Raw genomic sequence first — 24,363 nt, forward strand, 5'->3', positions numbered from 1 at the left:
CGAGGTGAACTCTGAACAGCTGAGTTTTGAGTCTTTTGCGGAAGCTGGATTTGGTTGATGTTTGTTGGTGTTCCAGTTGCATGTTTCCCTCTTGGGTGTGTATAGATGTGGTCTTTATCTTGGTCGAATAAAGCTCAAAAAATAATATATTTCAGAATACACATTCGCTCAACAGGTGTTGTGGCTGCTTTGGTATTGTCACCAACCGATTTTTGATTTGAAACCAGAAGCACCTCTACTTCCTCTGCCTTGAGTGTAATGCTGAGTACACCTAGTGAACATATGCAGAATAACTTATCCTTTTTTTTTTTTTGCTAAATGATCTGGTATTATTACAATTAATTCGCCGTATTCCAGCAAACCAATTTAAATGCTACAAACGTTGAGTGCAATTCTTTCTATTTTTCACATGAAACACCCACACATACTCAATGGCTCAGAACTTTATCCAAGGTAGGTTCTAAGTCACACACACACATACACACACACACAGTCCTGGGAGGCTGGGAGTCCACCTAAAGGAGCAATGGAAGCATAGATCAAAGCAATCAAAGAAATAAATTTAAAAAAAAAATCTCTTAAAATTAAATTTGGATTGAAGAGTCGAATAGGTTGGAATAGGAATTTGTCAAGGTTGTCAGGGGGAGGTTTAGAGGACTTTAGTCACACATAGAAAGTCACACACAAACACACATTGTATTAAACACACATACACATTTATGCAAAAAACACAAACACACACATAGATGCACACACACACACACACACGCACATATATCCATAGACACCCAGATATGCAAACACATAAAAACAGAACTACACACACCATAGTTGGACAAACAGATGTAGACATTGAGATGAACATACATGCAGCATATTGATGCTCAAAGAAGTGCACAAGGACGCCCACAGAAATTTCCAAGGGCAACCTTTGGGAATACAGGACAGAATACAATACTTTGAGAATAGTGCAGGCATGAGGAGTAGAAAAGAGATTTCATTTAAAAAATACAGTGGTGGACTGAGCCTGCGCCTGAATACTTATCAGCAAAGTGCACGTTTCAGTGTGAGGAGTAGTTTCCCTGACACATAGCGGGTAGGGGGGGAAACACCCACCCTACCGGTCTGTCAATTAAGATTAATGCTATTCTTTGCCCGAGTTATAATTCCCCTGAGATACATAGAATCTCACAAGGAACCAAACCACTCATAAAAACCTAAACTCATGACAATGTCATGAGTATGTCCGAAACTAAACTCAAAATAATCTAAAAGTGACCCATAAGAGTCCCAACTCGTAATATTGTAACTCATTAGATCTCATAAGAATCTAAAGTACAAAAAGATCAGGTAAAAAAAAAGAATCTCATACACATGCACACATACCCAGTCAACGATCATCATCATGCAAATGTCATGCAAATTAGCAGTGCCTCTATACTACCGTGGCCTTCAACCACCAGCTCCCTTGGAGCCACCTCGGGCACAATTACACACGGGCCTAACCAAGGACCTCCGCAGGAGAGAGAGCCTTCGCCTATCGAGCGTCCTACCTATGGAATAGTCTGCAACCTGGAAGCTGACTGTCGAGCTATTCAAAGCAAAGCTACAAACATACCTCTACAGCCTTTCGTTTTGAACATAGGGGTGTGCGAAAAAAATGCTGATGCGATGTGAAGATCGATGCGTGTTCGTGCAGTTAGTAAATTAGCAGCAGTCTACATTTCCATGATGCACTTTTTCCCTTCTAATTCATTATTCTGTCTGTTCTATCGTGTTGGGGTGACTGGATGCCTGGACTCTCCTTATGGTTAACCAGCCAGCACCCCATCATCGATTTAATATGTTTTGCCTGTATGTATGTATTTTTGTAACTGGTGGCACCCATTGCACTCCTTACCAACCCTGGAAGGAGAGAGCCCCCACTCTGCGTCCCTTCCTCAAGATTTCTTCCTTGCTGAGTTTTATCTTGTCCTTTTGGGGGCTTGGCTCAGGGGGGTGTCATACATATTTGGCCTATTACGTCCTTTGAGAATGTAGTGGTGATTAAGGGCTATACAAATAAAATTTAATTAAATTGACCTGGGGCTGCAGTCCAGTATCACACACACACTCACACTCATATGTTAATGTTGCAATGTGAAGTCCTATATATCAATCTTTGTCCTATTCAATCATGGCCAGGCCAAGTGGTTTAAATGAATTTGTTGAGGGTCATATAACCACTTTATAATAAAATGGTATATAATGACATAAAAGATGACCTAGGACAGTACCGGTCCTAGGTCAGTACAGTTGTTATTCGATGAACGTGTTTGATTTGTCATATTGGCAGAAGGTAAGTCATCACTTTTGTCCAAAGCGTCTTACAACCAGGACCTCTAGTAGTACTACAAATAGTAGTACTAGTAGTATTCTATCCTTTTGCTCCATGGCGTTTTCTCCACGATCCTGATACTGCCTACGCTCCGAATGATTCGATTCAAAATCCATTGACACAAAATTAGTTGAATGAGAACATGAGTTCATGAGTCTGCGTAATAAAGAGATAATCAGAAACGATATTCAAGCACATAGTAATTAGTCGCGGAACAACAGAGACAAGGTGACGCCTTTTAAGTACCGATGTCCTTAGGCCTATCTTATTTGACGGCATTGTCTTATTTTAATTTAACAAAAATTCTAAATAAGGTAAAATGCAGGTTAAGCTTAGGTATGAAGTTGCAGATGTGATGTTTACATGACGTTTGTTATTTGGCACAAGGATGTACTGTTCTCCTTGAGGTCACACATCATTGTAAACAGATCTGCGGCTGATAAGACGGTTGCCGCGTGTGAGCAAACCCCTCTCGTTGTACAAGCCTTTTGTTCCCAGCAACCCGAGCCTGCCATAGCAGGGATTAAGATAAAGAACTCATGACCAGAGAACATATGCTGGTGCTAGCTCTAACGGCGGTTTGCCCAATCTTTGGCCCCCGGTTTTGTTTACACCCATCTCTGTTTTACAATGATTTCATTTACGGTCACACAACTTTTTTGTCATTTAGCAGACACCCTTATCCAAAGCAACCTACAGTGTGATGTGTGTTTCAATGTTCCAAAGACTTGTACTCTGTTTCCCATGCTGATTTATCAACGACTGTCTCTGGAGACTCCCTTCAATAAGAACTTAGTCACGCCGCACACATAAAAACTGAGCCATCACTGAAGCAGTCCACAACCTCTTATATACTCCTCTGGTCAAACAGCAATTACCTCTGTTGAATCCATGTGGTGAATGAATGAGAGGTCTTTAAATGACCCGCTAAGTGCACTCGCAAAACTGAATGACATCCGGCAGTATACCACCCACCGGTGTCCCTGGAGTTACTGGGACTGATAAACCAACCGGGGTCGCAGCACACGTGCAATGGGAGAACTCAGTGAACATGCGATTGCAAAGGTGTTATGATGCAAAATAAGACCACAGGCAAAATCAAACCAATGGTTTGGACTTGCAGGAGAGCGTTACGAGTCCTGCTCCTCCGGTTCGGGTCAGAAGGTCCGGCCCGGCCTCGGGTCAAATCTGCCTGCGTTTGTATCTTTCCAAGGTGATTCAATTTGTATGGCCCTTAAATCAGCGTAAGAGCCTCAAAGGGCTTCTTAGGCCCTTGTTATACAACACCCCCTCACTTGAGGTCAGGGAACACACATACTTCAGACTTATGAAGAGGTTTTACATACAATGTCCACTAGCTGCCTGTGTTTCTCTCTCTGTATATTCTATTTCTCTCACCTCCATCCACCCTAACTGTAACACCTCGATGGCTGCTAGATCCAGAGAGCCACAGGGGCTAACGGGAGTGTCTGGTTCCCGAGTTGAGGGACATTAGGTTCTGGGAACAGAGTGTCACGATCACTCCATCATCTCAGCAAGACCTCAGACTCCTTGAGCCCATTCAAGCTGGTTTTCATTATTATTCTTTGATTTACTTATTATCATTTTATATTATGAGTCAACTGTATTAATAAAATAATTAATAGATCGTACCTCTAAAAGTCTCACACCCCTTTTATGTTGGATTCTTTCAAAAGATGCAGGATGTTAGTTATCAAAGCACTGAATTCCATTTGAAAAAACGCTACAAAGCCCCAGACCTGTCCTCGGTAAGGATGTTGATAGTGCAAGAGGTAGGTTATCTTACGTGAGCTTTAAGTGAAAAGGTTGGTAGATATTTTTGATATGACCATATCAGGCCAATCAAGGGATGCTGATGATCAGGAACTGGATGTACACAAAAGAGGGGAAAAAAAATTCACTAGATAAAGGAATGGCAGGACTTACGGGAAAAGAGACGTTTTCAGCTGTATCATAGCAACAAGTAACAATCACACACACACACACACACACACACACACACAAAATAAATTAATTGTTACAGAATTTTGATGCTTCATAAAAAAAAGGAGTTGAAATATATGCATTTTGCAAACACTTTCTGGAACATGAACACAACGGAATCTCTTTGATCTGGTCCATGCAGACCTTTTGATCCATTTGATCCAATTTCATTTCCTATTATCCTATTTATTAATTTGATATTCATGCATAAGCCTCTGCTAAATGACTGCTTAAGAACTATTAACGTATTTTGACTTCTTGAATAAAATGTCATTGTATCTTAACAATAAACAACCATCATATTTAGAAGTACATTCATTCATCAGTAACACAACAAAACCAATCTTGCTTCCTATCACTGGTCAACTCTGAAATGCATGTTTCCGTTAACGCTAGGGGACATTTGAAGGATTGGCGAGTGTCAACAAAAATGGTAGCTGCTTTTAGAACCACCGTCACGTGGAAAGCCCCCTCCAAAGTCATCTCCTTACCTTGCAACAGAATTTGGTAGTTAATACTAGCAGAAAAAGTGAAAAAGTTTGTGTCTTGAAAAAGGAATTCTATGAAATCTATCATTTCAAACGCACACAGACACACGTGCTTTGGATAGCCCACTGGGCTTTAGAGCCTTGCTCAATTTCAGTTGACTTTAGATACAATGACACAATTCACATGAAGGATTCATATTCTATATTCAGTGCTATATTCGGCTATGAGCAAAATAGGCAATACATCAATAATTTATCCACATGCACCATTCCTGAAATTTATTACAGAGCCCCCTGGGGTAACATGGTAGAAAAAATACCTTCATGTGTAAATCCGTGCGCACGGATTGATAAACCGTTTCTTCGGATTCTGAAACCATGCGTACTGTTTTCCTTATCTGTGCGCATGAATTTGGTTTGTTCTACACAGCAGGGATTCCCATGAGCATTGTGACGGCAAATGCCTATCTGATTCACACCGGCATCTATACAGTATGAATGACTGAAGATTTGAATGTTTGTTAAAAATAAACTAATCTCCGACTGAAACACTACGTTTGCCTCATCTTGAATATATCTTATACTCATGCATGAGGCCTGTGTAGGACTAGCCGTCACAAAGCTCATGTGGAATCCCTTCTGCATGGAACGAACCAAATCTGTGTGCACTGTTCGGAATCCGAGGGAACGGTTTACAGAACTGTGCACACAGATTTACACAAGTTTTTATTTTCTACCATGTGACCCCAGAGGGTCTCCGTTATTTATCCTATGTCAATTGATATTGCAATTAACACAAGGGAAGCTGAGTGAGTCTCTTATTGTTTGAGAGACGAAATGGGGGCGGGCAGTATCTGCGAGCGAAAGGCTTCATAAATGGAGTGCACACAGCCCCCACACTGACACACTCTCAGGCACACCTGCTGAAAAGATCGTTGATCAGTGCCGGTATTATACCCTCTCCCTTTCTCAGCGCCGGACCTCTCGTCACCATAGAACCACGATTCTCCTAAGCTGCTCCTCGTCTTCTAGACATGAGGAGGTGAGACTTGCACATCTCAGCAGATTTCCTTTTGTATTCTTTGTATGTATTGTAACAGCTCAGGATCTGATAAATAAAGAGACGGATTGAAGCAAGTGAGGATCAAGGCAAAGTGAGCGTTAAATACCGGAGGAGGGGAGGAAACTTGAAGAGAGTAAAAAAGACAGAAGGCAGCGAGAGCAGGAGATCTCTGTGGAGCTGAAGGGAAAGACCTCTGTGGAAGAAAAGGAGAAGATGTCTGTGGAGCCGAAGGAGAAACAATCTTTGGAGCCGAAGGAGAAAACATCTGTGGAGGTGAAGGAGAAAACATCTGTGGAGCTGAAGGATAAAACATCTGTGGAGCCGAAGGATAAAACATCTGTGGAGGGCAAGGAGAAAACATCTGTGGAGGTGAAGGAGAAAACATCTGTGGAGGTGAAGGAGAAAGCATCTGTGGAGTCGAAGAAGAAAACATCTTTGGAGGTGAAGGAGAAAACGTCTGTGGAGGTGAAGGAGAAAGTGTCTGTGGAGGCGAGGGAGAAGACGGAGGTGCGCCTGGTGTTCCTCGGCGCGGCCGGCGTGGGCAAGACGGCGCTCATCCAGCGCTACCTGCGGGACACCTTCGAGCCCGAGCACCGCCGCACCGTGGAGGAGATGCACTGCCGCCAGTACCAGGTGGGCGGAGCCACCGTCACCCTGGAGATCCTGGACACCAGCGGCAGCTACTCCTTCCCCGCCATGCGCCGGCTCTCCATCCAGCACAGCGACGCCTTCGCGCTGGTCTACGCCGTGGATGACCCCGAGTCCCTGGAGGCGGTGAAGCGGCTGCAGGCGGAGATCCTGGCCGTGAAGGAAGACAGGTTCACGCCCATCGTGGTGGTGGGCAACAAGATCGACCGGCGCGGCGAGCGCCGCGTGTCCAGCGAGGACGCGCTGGCCACCGTGGAGCTCAACTGGAACCACAGCATGCTGGAGGCGTCAGCCAAGGACGACGCCAACGTGGTGGAGGTGTTCCGGGAGCTGCTGCAGCACGCCCGCCTGCCCAGCCGGCTGAGCCCCGCGCTGCACAGACGCCGCCGCGAGACCTTCCCCAAGGGCGTCGGCGACCGGCCCCCCAAGAGCACCACCCACAACTGCAGCGTCTCCTAAAGGTTTTGGTACTGCTGGGTCAGCCGGTGGTGGTGGTGGTGGGCACCGCAGAGCTGGATGGGTGATGACACTTATATTAGGAGGAACGGGAACTTTGTTTTATGAACCTGGAAGTTGTTGACTTCTGGATTCATAAGAGAGACAGACTGGTAGAGAGAAGGGAAGAGGAAGACGGGGAATGAGAGGAAGAAAGAGGGTGAAATAGAGAATGAAAATAATAAGGAGAATTAGAAGTAGAAAGAGACAAAGGAAGAATGGAACAAATAGCCAATGCTCCAGGCTTGCAACTACGGGCTTCTGTGATGGACACTGTTCCAAGTTTTGAATGTACTACATTATGCCTCACTCCTCTGTCCCCCAACTCCTTAAACACCCCATTGTAACATCCCTCTAGAGAGGGTACTGGCAGATCTGAGCAAAGGGAGGAAGTCATAAAGATTAGAACTGAGGCTGGGGAAGTCACAGGCAGCGATAACGGTACGTTACGCAATGGAAAGATTGCAACAAGCAGGTGTTGTGAACACGTTTTCTCTCTGTGTCCTTGCTGGAACAGGTCACTGATTCCTGTGTGGGCAGTGTTGTATTCTGTTAAGCGTTAAATCTGTTGTTTTTGTACCATGTGAAAGATATCTTTGAAAGGGCTTTGCATGTATTGTGTACGTTTTGTTGAATATGCCTTTTTATCTGTTTCTAAGTTATAGCAGCCAGTGGATTTTTTTTGTTATATTTATTCTATCTATTCTATCTTCTGTCTTTTTTTTAATGCATAAAAGAGAAAGGTGCCATATAGAATAATTGATGGCAACACAACAATCATGGTTTGAACCATGTAATGCATCATGAAGTTATGCTACCACACAGTGTTATTTTTATTATAGTTTAACTTCCCATTAACATCCTATTTGTGTTGTGTTGTACGAGTGCAGATAGGTTCTATATTAATCTACATAGTTTTAACGGCCATTCCATCACTGCGTGTGTACTAGTATATCTCACATCTTCCACATTAAAAACGATTTAACACTAATTTACACAACTAAGAGGTGACCATCACAAATTCTGTCTGGAATTAATAAAGTACAATCTTATCTTATTTGGTGTCCTGACTGCAATCATGTACAAACTCTGAATAAAAAAACATTAGGATATGAACAGTTTTAATTGTTTGTGCAAAATCTTGGCAGAGGTAAAAAATAATTAACACATCGATCTTTACATTGATGTTGACCCTTTCCCAGAAAATGTATTTATGACCAGATCAATTAAATGATTTAGTCAGTTATTAAATATTAAAGAAATACATTATAAATATATTTTAACAATAAAACTGCAATTTCACTTTGTGTATAATTTTACCTGTCAATTTCTCCATTCTGTTTTACCGCCCCAATAGCAAAACACATAATCTGCCATTAATATTGTAATGAAGAAGCAACTTTAGAAAATTTGTAATTTGAGATTTAAGTAGAGCAGATTGTCTCCAACTAGCTCACTTTATCCTCTAACATGAGTGATCTTCAGAAGGACATCCGATCCCCTACAGCTCCCGGCAAGGTGTGTAAATGTGTGTGTTCATCGGTGAATAAGGTATATTTATAAGACTATTGAGACTATTTACCAAAACCAATGAAAACTCCTTATAAAGTGATGCCTGCAGCAGGTAGAAACCTAACCAAACCTGGACCTATATGAACGCATGCATGCGTGCGTGGGCTCTGACGTACATCTCATCCACCAGAACAACAGAGAGAACAATTATCCACACATGGAGCGTATTAGCATTATCGTGACATGCAAGGTCTGTGGTGGCATAAAAGAAAAAAATAAAGCGAGTGCCTTTTTACCTCGGAATAAACATCGTTAACCCCTCAACATCAACCCCTCCCCAATCTGGTAAAGAGAGAGAGAGCAGTATAACACAAAATATATAAACAGCGGGAACATTAGTCAGAAAGGCACACTGACATACAGGCAAGGAGAGATGATAGTAGACACCGGAGAGACAGACAAATAGAGCCAAAGGTGAAGGGATATAATATGAACACAGATGGAGTAAAGGGCAGAGAGACAGGCGAGGATTTGATTGAACCAAACAGAGATTGAAAGACAGAGAGACAAACAAAGAGAGACAGAATGACAGACTAAATATTAACACAGAGACAAATGAAATCAGGGGGAGCCAGACAGGCAGGCAGATAGGGGAGGACCGATGGAAGCAGACAGAGACTGAGAGAAAAAGTCAGATAAAGCGAAGATGGAGAGACAGACCGATGGATGGACTAACGAGAGGCAGACTGATTGACCTGCCAGGCCAGTTAGAAGCGGTTGACAAAGAGAGGCCGATACCCAGGCAGATGGAATTAAAGGCAGACAGACAGGCAGTAACGGTTCCTCTCTGGAGCCATGTATAGCAACAAGGTGCTTTGTTACCCTCACCTCCGAGAGGGAAGTGACCTGTGCTTGTCAGGTGCCTGCTTCCTCTTTCTGCAGAGGTTAACTCACAGCTGCCACGACCGTCCTAGCCACACTCCTGATTTCAAACACTCCTTTCTCTCCCCAGACACACGGCAGTCACGCCACAAGCTCAGGCATTGGACAAGAACCTTTTCTGCTGAACTTATAAGAACATGCTAGTCACTATTTGGTTATTTAGCAGAATTTCGTATTTTGTTTTGTTTGAAAGATGCTTTTATCCAAAGCGACTTGTCAATTTAGTCAGTTACGGCACAGTAGGAAGGGGTAAGGCATCTTTCTATAAGGCGCCTTTTCAGTTGGAATCGACAACCTTACTACACAACCCTGCCGATAATAAGAAGTAAGTACAATTTTTTTTATTTTGATATCTGGACAACTTCTAAAATTTTTTATGCGTTTCGTCATGACTCCTAGGAGGAGAAAAGGCCAAAACGATCATGTTTGACGTCGATATGTCTTTGTGTTTCTCTGCAGTTTAGGCCCCATAGCGCCCCCATAGTCTCTGCCCCTGGACTTGGTCGAAGCTCCTCAGGCTTACTTGAACCTCTGAGATGTTTGGAACAAGTACAGGGTCTGGGGCAATGTCGAGGTGGACTGGTGGTTATGGTGTTCAGATCTACTTCAACGACGCGTAACTAAACTGCAGCTGGAGTATCAACGGGCTAAACTGGCTGACATTCACACGGCAACTTGTTGAGTTGCATGTGGATGGATTAATCATATAATTAGAGGAATGCAGAAATATGAGAAATTGTAATTATATAAATAAATATATTATATTCCTCTATAAATGGAGTATACTAGTGTTATTTATGAGAATATAACAGCCTAGTAGATAGGAATTATATCGTCTGTTTGGCTGAAAGTGTGCCTCATTTAAAACCCAGATCACTTTACTTTACTGACTTAGGAACACGATAATAGAATAAAACAAGGATTTTTGGTAGGCCTACTGTGTGCTGCTTACCGCGTTTATATAATCAAAGCCAATATTTACTTTTCAAACTGTGTACAGAGGGGGTTGTACAAGGAATCTTGATTGCCACCAGGCCTGAAAAGACATTTAGCATTGCCCTTCTCAAACAATTCTTAAAAAGAAATTTGATATTACTTTCCAATATGTAGATGGAATCATTTCTTTATCACTTAATTTCTTAACAATAAAGATTTGATTTCACAAAGAGCTTTTAGAGCACAACACCAAATCGCTATCGACTCATTATTCAGTAATTTATATAACAGACCGATACACATAATTGTAGAATCAATACAGCCATACAAGGCTATTCCACATATGTGAAATAGCCTTCCCTGAGACAATAAGCTTTCCCAGTCCAAGCAGACATTCAAAACACAGCTAAAACACTTTCTACGGAATAGAAGCTGGTAGGGCAATACATTTAATTTCGAGACTACTATTCAATATTTAACTAACAAATGTAAAACTGTACATATCTTTAAGCAGGTAATCCCATTCATATTTTAGTAATCCTATCAAACAATAGTTGTAATAGTATTGCAAGTAATGATGCCAGTTGATGCATGTTGTCATTGTTGCTATTACTTGATGCCTTACTATATACTTCCATTGAGAACATTGGAAATAAAAATAATGTTGCTTTTATACGTTATCCTCCAGCCCTTTGTCACCCCAATCAAATTTAAAAAACGGGTTGGAGTAGAAATAGTGATAGGCAGCCATGTTTAAAAGCATTACAAATTTAACTGATGTATTCTTGAAAGGAGCATGAATTCACTCTTGGCTTTGGCAGCCACTGTTTAATCAAGTATATCGACAAACACATCACTACAGTACAAGGACAGCTCAGTACTGATATCATCCAGGAGCCGTTAAAACATCGAAATGTGTTTATTATTGACGCCACACATGATAAACATCCTCACAAATCGTACCTGCCAAATGACGCAAATCCTAAAATAAGAAAGAGAATTTGGTGCATAAACAGCATTTGGTTTCAGTGGATATAAGAGGAGGGACCCTGCTTGTCGCGAAAGCAGTCTAGTTCTCCCAGTGAAGTCACAGTGATAGACACATCCCTGAACCACAAGGGCAAAAAAAACGGAAAAAAAACATTTATCTGGCACACAGGAACTCCAGCCAAAAGTCCAGGTCTTCAAAAAAAAAAAAAATCACACCAACTTTACTTTTTTTTGACTGTCGAAAGGTTATTACTCAGTAGCAAGTCAGCATATTAGACAGCATATTAATCTTCGTATATGCTGATATCATAGATGAAAACCAAATATTAGAGTAAATTAATGAGACATTAAACAAGGCGTTCTACAAGTCTTACTGCTGTTTTCAGGTTTTCACAAGTTTGGCTTTGCCGGCCAATCAAAAACAGTGAGACCTCTCTACTTCAGAGCTATTCAGTTGCTGGTTTCGACCATTTTGACCATTGAAAGGAAGTGCATCATGGGTAACTTTAGCGTTAAGAGCTTGGATAATTTTTATCTTGAGGTGAAGTGAACACGCAACATGAAAATAGTGTGCCTTGACCATTACCAGAGACTTCCTCTCGTTGCCCTCTTTCATCTCCGTCTCTTTATGCTGTCAGTCTCTCCCCTCTCTCATTTCATCCCACTGTCTCCCAACGCTCTGCCTCTCTCCATATCCCTCTCTCTGTTGTCTACTCTCTCATCCCCACCTCTCTCTCATCTCCCCCCCTCTCTCACTCTTATATCCCTCTCTCCCAGCCTCCCCTGCATCTCTCAACCCCTCCCTCCCGCTACCTCTGTCTCTGCTAGTCATCCACGGTGATGTTGCGGAACAGGTAGGCCATGGACTCTCCGTTGTTGATGCGTCGGATGGCCTCGGCCAGGATCATGCTGACGTCCACCGTCTTGATCTTGGGACACTGGAGCTTCTGCACCTCGTGGGGCACTGTGTTGGTCACCACCACCTGGAGGTTCATAGCGTTGTTGGATAATGTTAATGTGATGGACAACACAAAACCGGAGTATATGAGTATATATTGATGACCCATCATTATGTTATGACGGGTCATCAAGGAGTGCATTAAGCATCGGAAAATGATGTTGCTTGAAATCCATTGCAATCTCGTGTCTTTTCAGTCAATAGATTTTATTATATTTATTTTATTATATATTTCAAACCAGTCTACTTTCCCAGCTGGCTGCGTGTCCAAATGGGTGATCAAATACCATACACTCAGCAAGCGAAGCCAGGCCCCTTACAGCACGGCAACGGTGCAGCTGAATGAGGCTACAGTTTCTCCTGAGAGAAAGTGAAGTTTGAGGAAGTGAAAACTACGCAAAACAGCGCGGGGGGATTCCGACCACATCCCTTCAATTCTAAATGTATTACTTTGAGATGTATATAAATAGGTAGTTGCTTATTTCAAGTTAGCGGTTATGACTAGGAAAAAGCTAGTCAAGTCAAACTTGACTTGACTGGATTTGTTGCGTGTTGTTGACGGATGGCACAATCTCTGTGTTCATCAATCTACTTATCGAGTCTTAAAAAAGTCAAACTTGACTTGACTAGCTAATTTAAATCATTACCATTACCTAAACAAGGACTAGAAAAGGAGATACTGAAGTCAAAGTCATGTCATCACTAATACCGCATCAAGTCAAGAACACAACATCCTCACCATTACCTTAAGTGGAGGAACAAGCTAGTTAAGTCAAGCCTGCATAACTACCATTACATTATCAACAGGGAGAAGAGAGAAATCTATCCTAAAGAGAAATAATGAAATAGTTTCCCTCAACTCCTTGGGTAAAAATACATAAAAACATTCAAGTCAAGGTTGAGGCATTGCCTATGCCTTAAAGGAGAAGTCGACGCCATCTTGTTTTTAAGACTCGATAAGTAGATTGGCGAACACAGAGCTTGCGTGTTGTTGACGGATGGCACAATCTCTGTGTTCGTCAATCTACTTATCGAGTCTTAAAAACAGGATGGCGTCGACGGGTGAACTACTGATGGTATTGTGTATAAAATTTCCTTTTTAATAAACAATCTGTACACTTACAAAGTTATCAATGCCCCGTTTTATATGTTAAGACCCTTATTATACTACCAAAAAAGTGTCAGGCTACTTCTAGCCTTTTTTGATAGAATCGGCTAAAAACAGCCAACTTTATGCGCTTTTTTGCTCCAAAAGGAACATTCCAACTCATTACCATACCAAACATATCCCAAATCCATTTTACACCGGATTTCTCCTTTAACAAGAGGTTACTCTTGTCTACTAAAACATGGCGGACAAGCGCTCACCTCGTCGATGGCGGACTCCTCTATGAGGCGCGGGGCGTCTGCAGACAGCAGGCCGTGGGTGGCCATGATGTAGATCTTATACGCCCCACGCTCCTTCAGGATCTCTGCTGCCGCGACAAAGTCCTCCACGTCGTCTATGATGTCATCCTGTGGGGTATAGGGGTTTAAAGTGTTGTCCTGAGGGCCACAGCCTTACCCCCTCAAATGTCCACTCTTTGCATTTGCGAGTGGGATTTTAGTATGACAACACCTCAAGGGGTCTTGCTGAATGGGAGTTTGCACCATAATAAACGCACACATGCAGGTCAAGGTTTGTGACACCTGAAGGATTTTAGTGACTTTTGATCGTGCACGGTAAGGAACACACCGAAATATCGTCTGTCATTGTACATCGTCTGACAGACCGAATACAAAAAAACTGTATCGATGGTTGTGCGAAAAACCCATGCATTTATGCTAAACTGCATGCATTATATGCTTTAGCGAAAATAACTGCTTTGTAGAGGGTCATGACCGAAAACCTCCTCAATAACAGCCCGGTGGAGCTTATAAAGCTCAGATTCGAGTAGTAGTGCTGGCAGAAGGGGAGGAGTTGTGACTCTTACCACAATGATGGCGATGCGTCCTCCGACGTCTCCGACCACAGTGATTGGAGGTTTCTCCTTGGCCATCATCACTAGGGATACGAAGACAGACATGGATTAGCAGCCGGACCGCCGAGCCGAGACACGAAGGATCCACTCCACGCTCACCCAACACTGGTCTCAGCCGGTAGATTAGGGTAAAATGGGTTGAAACCAAAAGTATTACAAATATCAAAAGGGAAAAAAAAATCTGTTGAAGATTAGCTCCGATTAGCGAGTGATTTCAGTTGGGTCTGTTTTATGGATTACTAATCCCAGGAATGAAGAGGTGGTCTTTTCTCCTGCCTCCCCCCATTCTACCCCACCTACCACTCAGGTTAGGCCACGCTCGGAGAGAGAGAGAGAAAAACGCTCACCTCATCACAACACATGCCATGCAAGGCCACATGATTAACACTAAGCACATCCAATCAGAGCACTCTGCGACAGCTCCATCACGTGCCGTGGTGGGCAGGGTTAACAGCGATACGCTTCCTTTATGCACTGAGATGGCCTCCCCATAAAACAGTTAAAAGCTGGTAAATTGGTAACGCATAGCATTGACAGTACCGGGGTTAAGGGTACGATTCCCACTGGGGCCATCAAAGCCAAGAAATGTAAGTACTCATGGGATTGTTAGACACTGCAGATTAAAGCATCCACGTTAGGAATGGCATGATAGTATTATTAGCTGAAGTCAAGTGCTAAGAATGTTTTCATGTTATTCTGGAATGAAAGAATGCTTTAAAATAAAACGGAAATATTCCTATGCTCCCAAGAAAGACAAAAGCGGAACACAGATACTAAAACTCTCAATACTTCAAAATTAGGGTGGGAAAAAAATTGAGGGAAGTCTTTCGACCCTTATGGATTTGCTTGACAACATCGGAATTACTCTTGCCAATCAAAAAGTAGTTTGAGTTCCCTACAGTGTCATTTGTTTAGAGGAAGCTAAGGAGATTGGATTCTTATTAATAACAAAGGTTGGTTAATTATAAGTTAAACAAATATTTAGTTAGCATGCTTCATGCATTGCATATAGACCAGATACTTTCCACTTCCTGTTACTCAAACCTGTCCCCTATGTTCACCTTGAGTTTAGGGCTAAAGAAGCGTTTGCATACGACAAGAGCGCACACTCCACCATTGAGCGAAGCCAGCCCCAAGAAGTGTACTGCAGCCAGTCTGCCGCCCTACAGCTTTCCCCAGCAAGGCTGGCAGCGTTTATCTCAACCATACCAGCACATCAACCCCCTCTGCCTCATTCTCATCCGTGCTCCCTCATTCTGATTTCAACGTTTCTCAATGCACACTATCAAAACAACAAACATGTAAAGCATGCGTTTAGCATTATCACAACATGCGGCAATGAAGGCCAGATGTTAATCAAGGGAGGGAAGGCGTCAAAGCAAGTACGGTAAGAGGTGCGTGATGGGAATGTTGGCGAGATGGGAAGGAAGAGGGAATTAACGATGGTTCCAGGTTCACATATGATTGGCCGATTCTGAAGAAAAAGATACATCAGAGGGTTCCGTGTCATCTTGTAGAATTATTAGTGTGGAGTCTTGGGAAGGTGTGGCGCCAACAAAGTGCTGCTTCTGTGCTTCGTCACTTGCAATCCGATTCCGAATGGTTATTAGGAAGAGATTGAGATCGTATTAAATTTGATGATGTTCAATTAAACTATATTAATGTTTGCGGCTATTGTTTGTGCTCAGGGTCTTAAAACACACATGAGCACACACACAAATAGAAACACAAAAATGCACATCAACTCATCTCAAGTTTGTCTATAACTTCACATGCCCAACATTAATAAAGGCTGGGTATTCCCAAAATAAAATTAAGTCTGTAATTTGATAAACTCAATAAATATTGTCATTCCATTAACCCCCCATTACACTGTTATTGTGGAATAACAAGTATGTACTTAACAAAACAAGGAGCAACAAAGTCCAGACTGAGTGTCGCCACCTCCCTCTCCGTGAGAGTCCACACGGCCCGTTTTACAAGATGCACCCAAACCTTTTGATCCAGTACATGCACGTACCGAGGAACCGGTTCCAAGAGGAATCATTTCATTTCATAGACACAGTAGGAGGTATATTGAGTTTACAGTCATACTTGGGAGCTCTATCCCAGGGAACGGAGCCTGCTGTTTGCCTGCTATTTCCAACAAAATAAACACCACATTAAAACACAAGTACACAAAAAAAAAAACACTTGACATGGTAAAGACAAAAAACTAAACACCCAAGACTCTAAAAATCCTCTCACCCATCCCAACTTAGAGGCGTTTTAGTAAGCCACACATTAATTAGCCAGCACTTAGGTTGCATTTCGGCTTGTATATTTATCTAGCAGGCAAACCCTTTTGCCCGAGGCATCTTTCAAGCTGAATTTGAAATCATTAACAACGAAAGTTATGTTGCACTTATTTCCCATCTGGGATTAAAGAACATCTCATCTCATGTGTGAGCAACTGCAAAGTAATAATTCATATTTCAATCAGATACTGATGAACTTTAATATCGGAGGTTCTGAATGGGAGGATTTTTGAGTTGTCGGTTGCAACTCTAGTTAAAATAGAAATGTTCTATCAATGTTCTGTCATAACAATAATAATGTAAAAAGAAATGTATTTGCTTATAATAAAACACCTGGTCAAGTGATCATGGTTCTGACTGGACAGGATCCCTATCTGTCCTGGATTAGGTATATTACTCTGCAAGTCCATCTTTCAACCAATTATTTGTTTGCATACAGCTTATATCTGTATTAAGGGCAACAGTGTCACCTTTTTTCTAATGTTCCTCTCCTCGTGGTTGGGCTTAAAAAATAGGTGTACTTTGCAATATACAATAGATCTGCATGCCTACCTTAAGTACTTTAGTACACCTGTGGGCCGGGACTAGTAGAATAAGCATTAGTAGCATTAGGATGTCTCCAAAGTTAATAATACATGTTTTTCTGTAGCTCTACGATGCGTCAGAACACGTATGTGTTAATTTTAGTGGAGGCGTACCGACAACAATTAATATTAAAAAAAAAAGAATCCTCATTACAACAAAAAAAAAAACGGTTGGGTGGTTGAGAGCCACCATTTTAGCCTATGGTATGGAATAGTTTTAAAGTGAGGTCCTATGATAATAGAGACGATGCAACGTCTGATGCTCAGTGGCTAACAGTGGTAGACCTGTCTATATGCAGGTATTAGTGTACATATTTATCATCTGTAAGTTCTATATATATTTAATAAATGTATGTTATTCATGGCTGTCTCTTTATTGCAAATAATCCATTATGACTTAAAACGTAAATAAAATTAAATGTAAATGATTTGTATTATTTCATTCTTTAATGTTATGTTTTGTATATTTAGTCGTAAAGCACATTGCATGGCATCCCTGTTTTAAACTCGCTTTATTCATGAGCTTGCATGCCTGTCTATGTGCTGGCAATATGTGAGCACTTAGGGGTGGAGGTGTACTCACAAGGAAGCTCCAGCCCTGGGTGTCCGGTGGGGTTGCGTACGCAGGGGGGCGAGTGCCGTCCGTCAGCCATGTCCGACTCAGCGCACTGGGCCTCCCCGTGCATCACGGCCAGGCCCAGACGCAGCCTCTCGGCGTAGGACTGGGCCCTGGAACCAGCCAAACACAACTTGATCTAAAACTAAGGGATTTACGAAAAGGGGCGACACACCTAACACATTTTTTTTTCAAAGGCTAAGAGAATATCAAAACATAACCGGATTGAAATAATAAACTGTCCAAAATGGTAGATTGATATGGTTAATATAACTTCCTTGTGGAATTATTCTTAAATCTTTGACTTTTCTCAATTGAAAAATTATAGGAATAAAAACGAACAAAAAAAAACGCTATTGACTACAGTATTTTCAGAATACGATTAATGCCGATACCGTTTCATTATCAAGGAAGGGGCAAGGGGCCTAGGAATACCTTGAGAGCTAAGGGTGTGAACATAAAGCCCCACCTTAGGAAAAGCTTTTTCACCCTGAGTCAACAACAATCCCCTACCTAGGACACATTTGCATTGATACAGCCCAACCTTTTTCAATGAGATTAGGACTTTTGTCCCTGTTTGCAGCAAATGTCAACTTAGTTGTTGCGGGTATGGTAGATAATTGACTCTTGAGGAAAAGACTTAGACTATCAAACTACTGGCCACAAGACATGTCTTGTGGCCTTTGTGTAGTTATCTGTGCGATATGCTAAGCTCAACAGTGTAGCCAGAATCCACAAGGGTAGAAGGGTGGGGCGGTGGTTACCGTTTGGCTGCAGATGGTGACTTGGCCACGATGATGGCGTTTCGATAATCAGGAATCTGAGTGGGAAAATAAATCAAGAGTGTGGAATTAAGATCATTCATTTGATTGATTTGATATTTATTATAAGGTTATTTATGGTTGCGGCCACTTGTATATTTTTATCCATTCTTTTTTGTTTAAACTTGACTTGGGCTTGTCGCTGGAATTTCATTGTCCAGAACTATTTGCTTGGCGACTCATGTATAGAAATGGAAGAAAGGCGGCTCACCTCTTCCTGGATGTACTGCAGCAGGAAGGGGGAGGCGCGCAGGTTGTCCACCGGGAAGCTGAAGAATCCCTGGACCTCTTTCTGGTGCAGGTCCATGGTGATGATGTGAGTTAAACCTCAAGGCGGAACCAGAGAGAACATCAGACATGAAGCTTACCCTTTCAATGTACAATATCATTCAGGCCTACACATGCTTGGACAACTGCAGCTACTATGGAAGCACAACTAGGCGCCATCTCAAGAGTTGTGGGCTAAGGCTGCCCTAGCAAGGCTTTGATTCTAATAAACATTGAAATCTTGCTCTTATTTTGAAAGTGTTGCACTCCAATTCTATTCAAAACAAAGGAAGAGCGTTCACCAGTTACTGTTTGGAAAGAAAGGGGCGACTTTTGATTTATCAATCTATTATCCACAGTTATTGGGCACATTGATTGTAAAGAAGGCTGATAAATCACCCTCTATTGTACATTTGATGTAATGACACCTTATTATGGATGTTTGGCTAACTGAAAACTGTTTGCATCACTGTTGCTTTGCATGTGTGAGAAGGATTAAGAAACATCATGCAGAAGCATGTTTAGGTGTGTTGCCTCTTTACTGTTACAATACTGTTTTCATGTAGCAGGGGCTACAATACCAAGTGATTTGCTAGTGAATTCAAATACAGCTAAGGCTTGAAGGTAAACCTAATCCCAATGGGGAGCCGGCGGACCTGCCCTAGAATGAGAGGGGGTTTAGTTAGGTTGCATACAAGTTAAGGTTCAAAACTTGGGGATTGAAAACAGACCCTTTGGGCTAGGAGCAGTACAACCTAGGCACAACAATACCTTGCCCCCATTTCACTAATTTCTTATGTTTAATTAAAAAAATCAAGTGGGACAAATTAAAAGTGTCAGTATTTCCACTGGAATTTGAACACTGATAAAAAAAAAAGCATTTGGGCTCGATTGTTCTAGCAAAGGGGCGGGGGGGATGAGAGAGTGTCATCCCCATGGTTACGACCAATGGCATCTTTGAACTACATTTTTCATACTGTCGTTGTGTATGAGCAATGATTGCGCCACAATGCGTCTGAAAAACATTCACTCGGACGCGAACATCAAAATAAATTGCTGCACAGAGAGCTTCACCATCCACACACACACCACGGCGTAGTACTAAAGGTGTCTCGCGGATGCAAACACCAAATTCAACAGCTGCCAACAGCTGCACAACCAAACACATCGTGGCGTTATACTACGAGTGTTCCGAGAGGCTTAACCCCCTTTCGCATGCAGAAGTCAACCGCTGGCCAGACAAAGCTCTACACGTCACACACACCTTGACGCTACGCTACGCTACTTGCATTTGGAGCAGAGTAGAACGTTCACAAACTATTTGGCAGAGACTGGCAAAAACATAGGATTTCACTCCTGTTTTCAGGCTTATTTCAGTAATTGATAAAATCGCATAGATAACTACTTTGGCAAACAAATAAGACACATTACCAGGTTTAAATCAACAACAAAAAAATGGTTGAGTTGGTTGAATGTTGGAATAACATCACAGCTATCCAGTCCTCAAAGCTTCAAAGGGCCCTAAGGCACTAAAAGAGTCAAAGCCTAGAGGCCTAGATGATTGGAGAATATCGTGGATTATCCTTGTATGCCAGAAAGGTGCCAGAAATAACATTGAAGTGAACACAAATAAAGCAGTGAACTGAAATTGGTTACAAGCTACATAACAGTTTCAGTGTACTTAGAAAAGCTCTTTGTAATACGCAATACAGCAGCATGTAATAACATTATAGAACAGCATGTTAAGGTTAGCAGTTCCATGCTAAGTTGTGATAAAGCGTTATTACATAACAAGAATATGCCGTGAGTTTGTTACGAGGGCTGGGTAAAATATCGATTCATCAATGCACTGCAATTTGTTTGTTCTCGATTCAATTTCGATTCTGAATTTTTTTTAAATCGATTATTTCCGTTTATTTTTTTAATGCTAGTATATTATTTTCACCGGTCGTTCATTATGGCCAGCAGTCCAATGGGAGTTTTTTTGTTGTCCAAAACGATGGCACTTTCTAAGCCTAATTATAATTGTACTACTTTAAAAGTAAGCAGATTATGAGCTTGACAGTGTTTACATTTCAACCTAAAATAGGAGGGACATTTTGTATTTTGTAATCTAGAACCGAATTGACATGCTGACATCCTAAATTGACATGCACTTTTACATTTGTCCATGTTACGATTATTACTTTTATGCTGCAAGTTTAGCTCAAGAACAATACTATACAATGTGTTATTCCAATTATATACATTGTTGTATTCCCTTTTTGCTAATTAAATCACAATGAAATGGTTAATTAATTTTGGGGTCACTGTTCTAAACCAATACAAATGACAAAAATACCTAAATAATATTTAGGTATTTTTGTCATCTGCACGTATTATTGAATCGATATCAAAGCAATTGGATAAATATCTAATCGACTCGAATCGATCGAATCGTGACCTAAAGAATCGGAATTGAATTGTGAGGTACCTGGCAATACCCAGCCGTATTTGTTACATTGCTTACTCATTTAATTACAGTGCAATTGTGTATTTGTGTAATAGCAATGACACAGAGACACTTATGTAAAGTGATCCCTGAAATGGTATATTAAAAAAAGTCTAAAATGGTAATCAGTGGGACCATGATCTCAGTGGCTGGTATAGCCTACCTGCTTTAGCCAACATGGAGGCCAGGAGTTTACACACAATGGATCCCCTCTTCCTCATCTTGCACTGCTTGCTGTAAGGGAAGTACGGGATGACGCCGATGATGTTCTTAGCGCAGGACGTCTTCAGGGCGTACGCCATCACTAGCAGCTCCATAATGGCCGTGTTCACATCTCTGTGATGGGACACGAAAGTCGAACACAGGCACCTTCTTTTACACCAACGTTTATGACGGTTACAGATAGATTACAAATTATACTTCAAATAAAGCTAAGATTGGGAAATTGTTTGCAGTGACTTGGTTTGCTGTGGATGATGCTGATAAATGTCTTAAAGTGCCGTTTCAGTATATATTGTATATCGTTGTTTGTAACCCACCGTGGTATGGTCTGAATGATGAAGATTGTCTGTCCACGGACCGATTCTTTCACATCCACTCTTGTCTCTGAGGAAACAAATAACAAATCACAGTAAACCAATGATCAAGTGAATGCCCTGCCTAGGCTAGTGATGTAACCTTCATCATAAGCATTTGGTCAAATTAGCAGAGGCTGTTAACCAAAGCGACATACAGTGAATTCATACACATGGTAGCAAGGTTGATTAAACCGAAAAAACAACAGGCCATCATTCAGCACTGTACAAAAACGACACAAGCAAGCTTTTGTGTAACAGGGTGCTCCAAATATGTGCTATTGGCGAGAGAGGAATTAAGAGAGCATCGATAGCGTTGCAGTAGAGGGGATAACACTACAATTCATGTCCTTCCCTCTAATGTTCCAACAAGTTCCATGTATTCAGCAGTGCATCCACTAGTGATTGCATGAATGATACAAGAAAACAACACAAGACATCCTGATATCCTTGCTTAGTCTGAGATGAATTAATACATTGAAAAGGCTGCAGACTGCAGAAGCAGATGAGTGGCCCATTATCATGGTCGGGGGCAATTTGCCATATTTCTCAATCAAAAACTGTTTAGACGGTTGGCTAATGATGTCATTACTTCAGCGATGAACAATTTGACTGTGTGGTGTTGTTTATTTTTATGCAAGGGATTAATTAACTTCTGTTTCAACCCTGGGAATGCCACGCTGTCAAGAGCACTACTTACTGCGGATAACTACTAACAACCTGCCCACATAGTGTCCAGGAACAAATACACTTTCCAATAAACAATATGACTAAATGTAATTGAAGCCTGATTTTCAAATTGTTATCCATCTAGCTTTGTGTGGGATGATACATTATCCATTCAATTTACATGATTATCCTACTTGTTTTGGAGGAAACACTTTCAATACATTTTTTTTTACTAGTTAATATGTATTTTGCTTACCTCTATTCGATGCTTGAAAGACGACAGACTTGCCCAGCTCGACTCCCAGACGCCTGTGTGGTGAAAAAATATCAGAAGTTGTAAACGGCTGCTTTCCAATACTTGAACGTTCCTTATTGTCGTAGCTCAAAGGCAATGTTATGATTTCAGAACAGGAAGGGAAATGCATATTCTGTGTAAAGTTTTTAAACGGTGGGGTTATGGCATAGAACGATAATTTCGGGCCGATCAAATAATGGGGTTTGTTGGTAGTTCAGCATTGCAACCAATCTATAATTCTCAGTACAGTATCTCCAATATATATATCTAGAAATATGTAAATAAGAGAAGCAGTCAAGTACAATGTTACATTGTAACAAACAGTATGGCATTATCGTTACACCCTTTAATAAAGGAATAACAAAAGACAGTTGTGAAAAATAAAGGTTTTGCCCTGCATTAGTTATCTGGGACTTGAGTTTCCATGTTACAGACATGTGTTGCAGTATAGACATGAATAGGATGCATATGCTAGCCTTTAAACTTATGAACCGATGACAGTTAAGCCTTCCAAAATGATAGAGACAACCGAGTCACATGATGAATATGTTTACATAGAAATGTATTAGCTTCTTAAATATGATAGAAAATCATTGCAACGTTACTCTGTTATCTTCTTGGCCAGTTCTGTACATGCGGTTGTGGAGTTTGCCGAGAAAACACGATAACCGCTCTTGGCGACATTCATGGTGAGACTTGCGGTGGTTCAGCAGAGGAAATCTAGTAAATTTGACAACAAAATATATGAATCAGTTAAGCACTATGGTTGCTATATTCAACTAGCTGTTGTAGCTGACGTTAGCTGACACGCGTTAGCCCTCTAGCAAGCCACTAAATTACTCTCAATGTGATACTGACGTTAGCTCCGAAGTACAGTAGAGGACTGGCGTATTTTTCCTCAACAATGAAAAATTATTTTGAACACTGAGAGCCGTTACATGTTGGCTAGACAGCAGGTATAATATAATTAATTATCTGCACTGAATGACAAACGTGTGTAGCGCAGACATACGGAAGCCCGGGATTGGTTTTGTATGACAATGGTGTGGGCGTTTTATCTTTGGTGGTGCAGTAACTGTTAATGTCCAGTAGGGAACAGCACTTCACCTCTTTCCGTAACACACTACCCTACCAACGATTGGTACCATTGGAGCTACCACTGAAGAATACTGAGAAATAAATACAGTGGTTTTCAACCCGTGGTTCGGGACCCCTCTTTTGGTTGCAAATTTGAAAAATCATGTACACAAACGGACTGCCACTTAATGCAGGTATACGATCAGATGGAAACTGATATAACCAGCAAATGAGGAC

At 41.5% G+C, this 24,363-nt stretch overlaps 2 protein-coding genes across 4 annotated transcripts; one reads left to right on the top strand and one right to left on the bottom strand.

Annotated features, from left to right (window-relative positions):
- Positions 1-4,152: 4,152 nt before the first annotated feature.
- Positions 4,153-7,039, top strand: LOC307082529 (ras-related protein Rap-2a-like; the record flags this gene model as incomplete). Its single annotated transcript, XM_079746149.1, has 3 exons — positions 4,153-4,170; positions 6,047-6,205; positions 6,326-7,039. 3 exons carry the CDS (start codon positions 4,153-4,155, stop codon positions 7,037-7,039), a joined length of 891 nt encoding a protein of 296 aa, XP_079602275.1.
- A 5,237-nt stretch (positions 7,040-12,276) lies between these two features.
- Positions 12,277-24,058, bottom strand: prpsap1 (phosphoribosyl pyrophosphate synthetase-associated protein 1). 3 transcript variants are annotated; one of them, XM_079746235.1, is made up of 12 exons: positions 23,908-24,058; positions 23,655-23,769; positions 23,011-23,063; positions 22,050-22,116; positions 21,674-21,846; positions 18,964-19,079; positions 18,696-18,751; positions 17,899-18,044; positions 16,529-16,570; positions 14,387-14,457; positions 13,782-13,928; positions 12,277-12,438 (listed from the first exon to the last, which is right to left on the bottom strand). In XM_079746235.1, the coding sequence occupies exons 2-12, from the start codon at positions 23,735-23,737 to the stop codon at positions 12,280-12,282; spliced, it is 1,113 nt and encodes a 370-aa protein (XP_079602361.1). In that variant the 5' UTR covers positions 23,738-23,769; positions 23,908-24,058; the 3' UTR covers positions 12,277-12,279. The 3 variants fall into 3 exon arrangements, with proteins under 3 accessions (XP_079602361.1, XP_079602360.1, XP_079602362.1); XM_079746234.1 differs by having other exon boundaries at positions 23,655-24,058; XM_079746236.1 differs by lacking the exon at positions 16,529-16,570 and having other exon boundaries at positions 23,655-24,058.
- Between the last annotated feature and the right edge of the window lie 305 nt (positions 24,059-24,363).

Source organism: Pollachius pollachius (assembly GCF_949987615.1).
Source record: "Pollachius pollachius genome assembly, chromosome: 11".
Classification (NCBI taxonomy): Eukaryota; Metazoa; Chordata; class Actinopteri; order Gadiformes; family Gadidae; genus Pollachius; species Pollachius pollachius.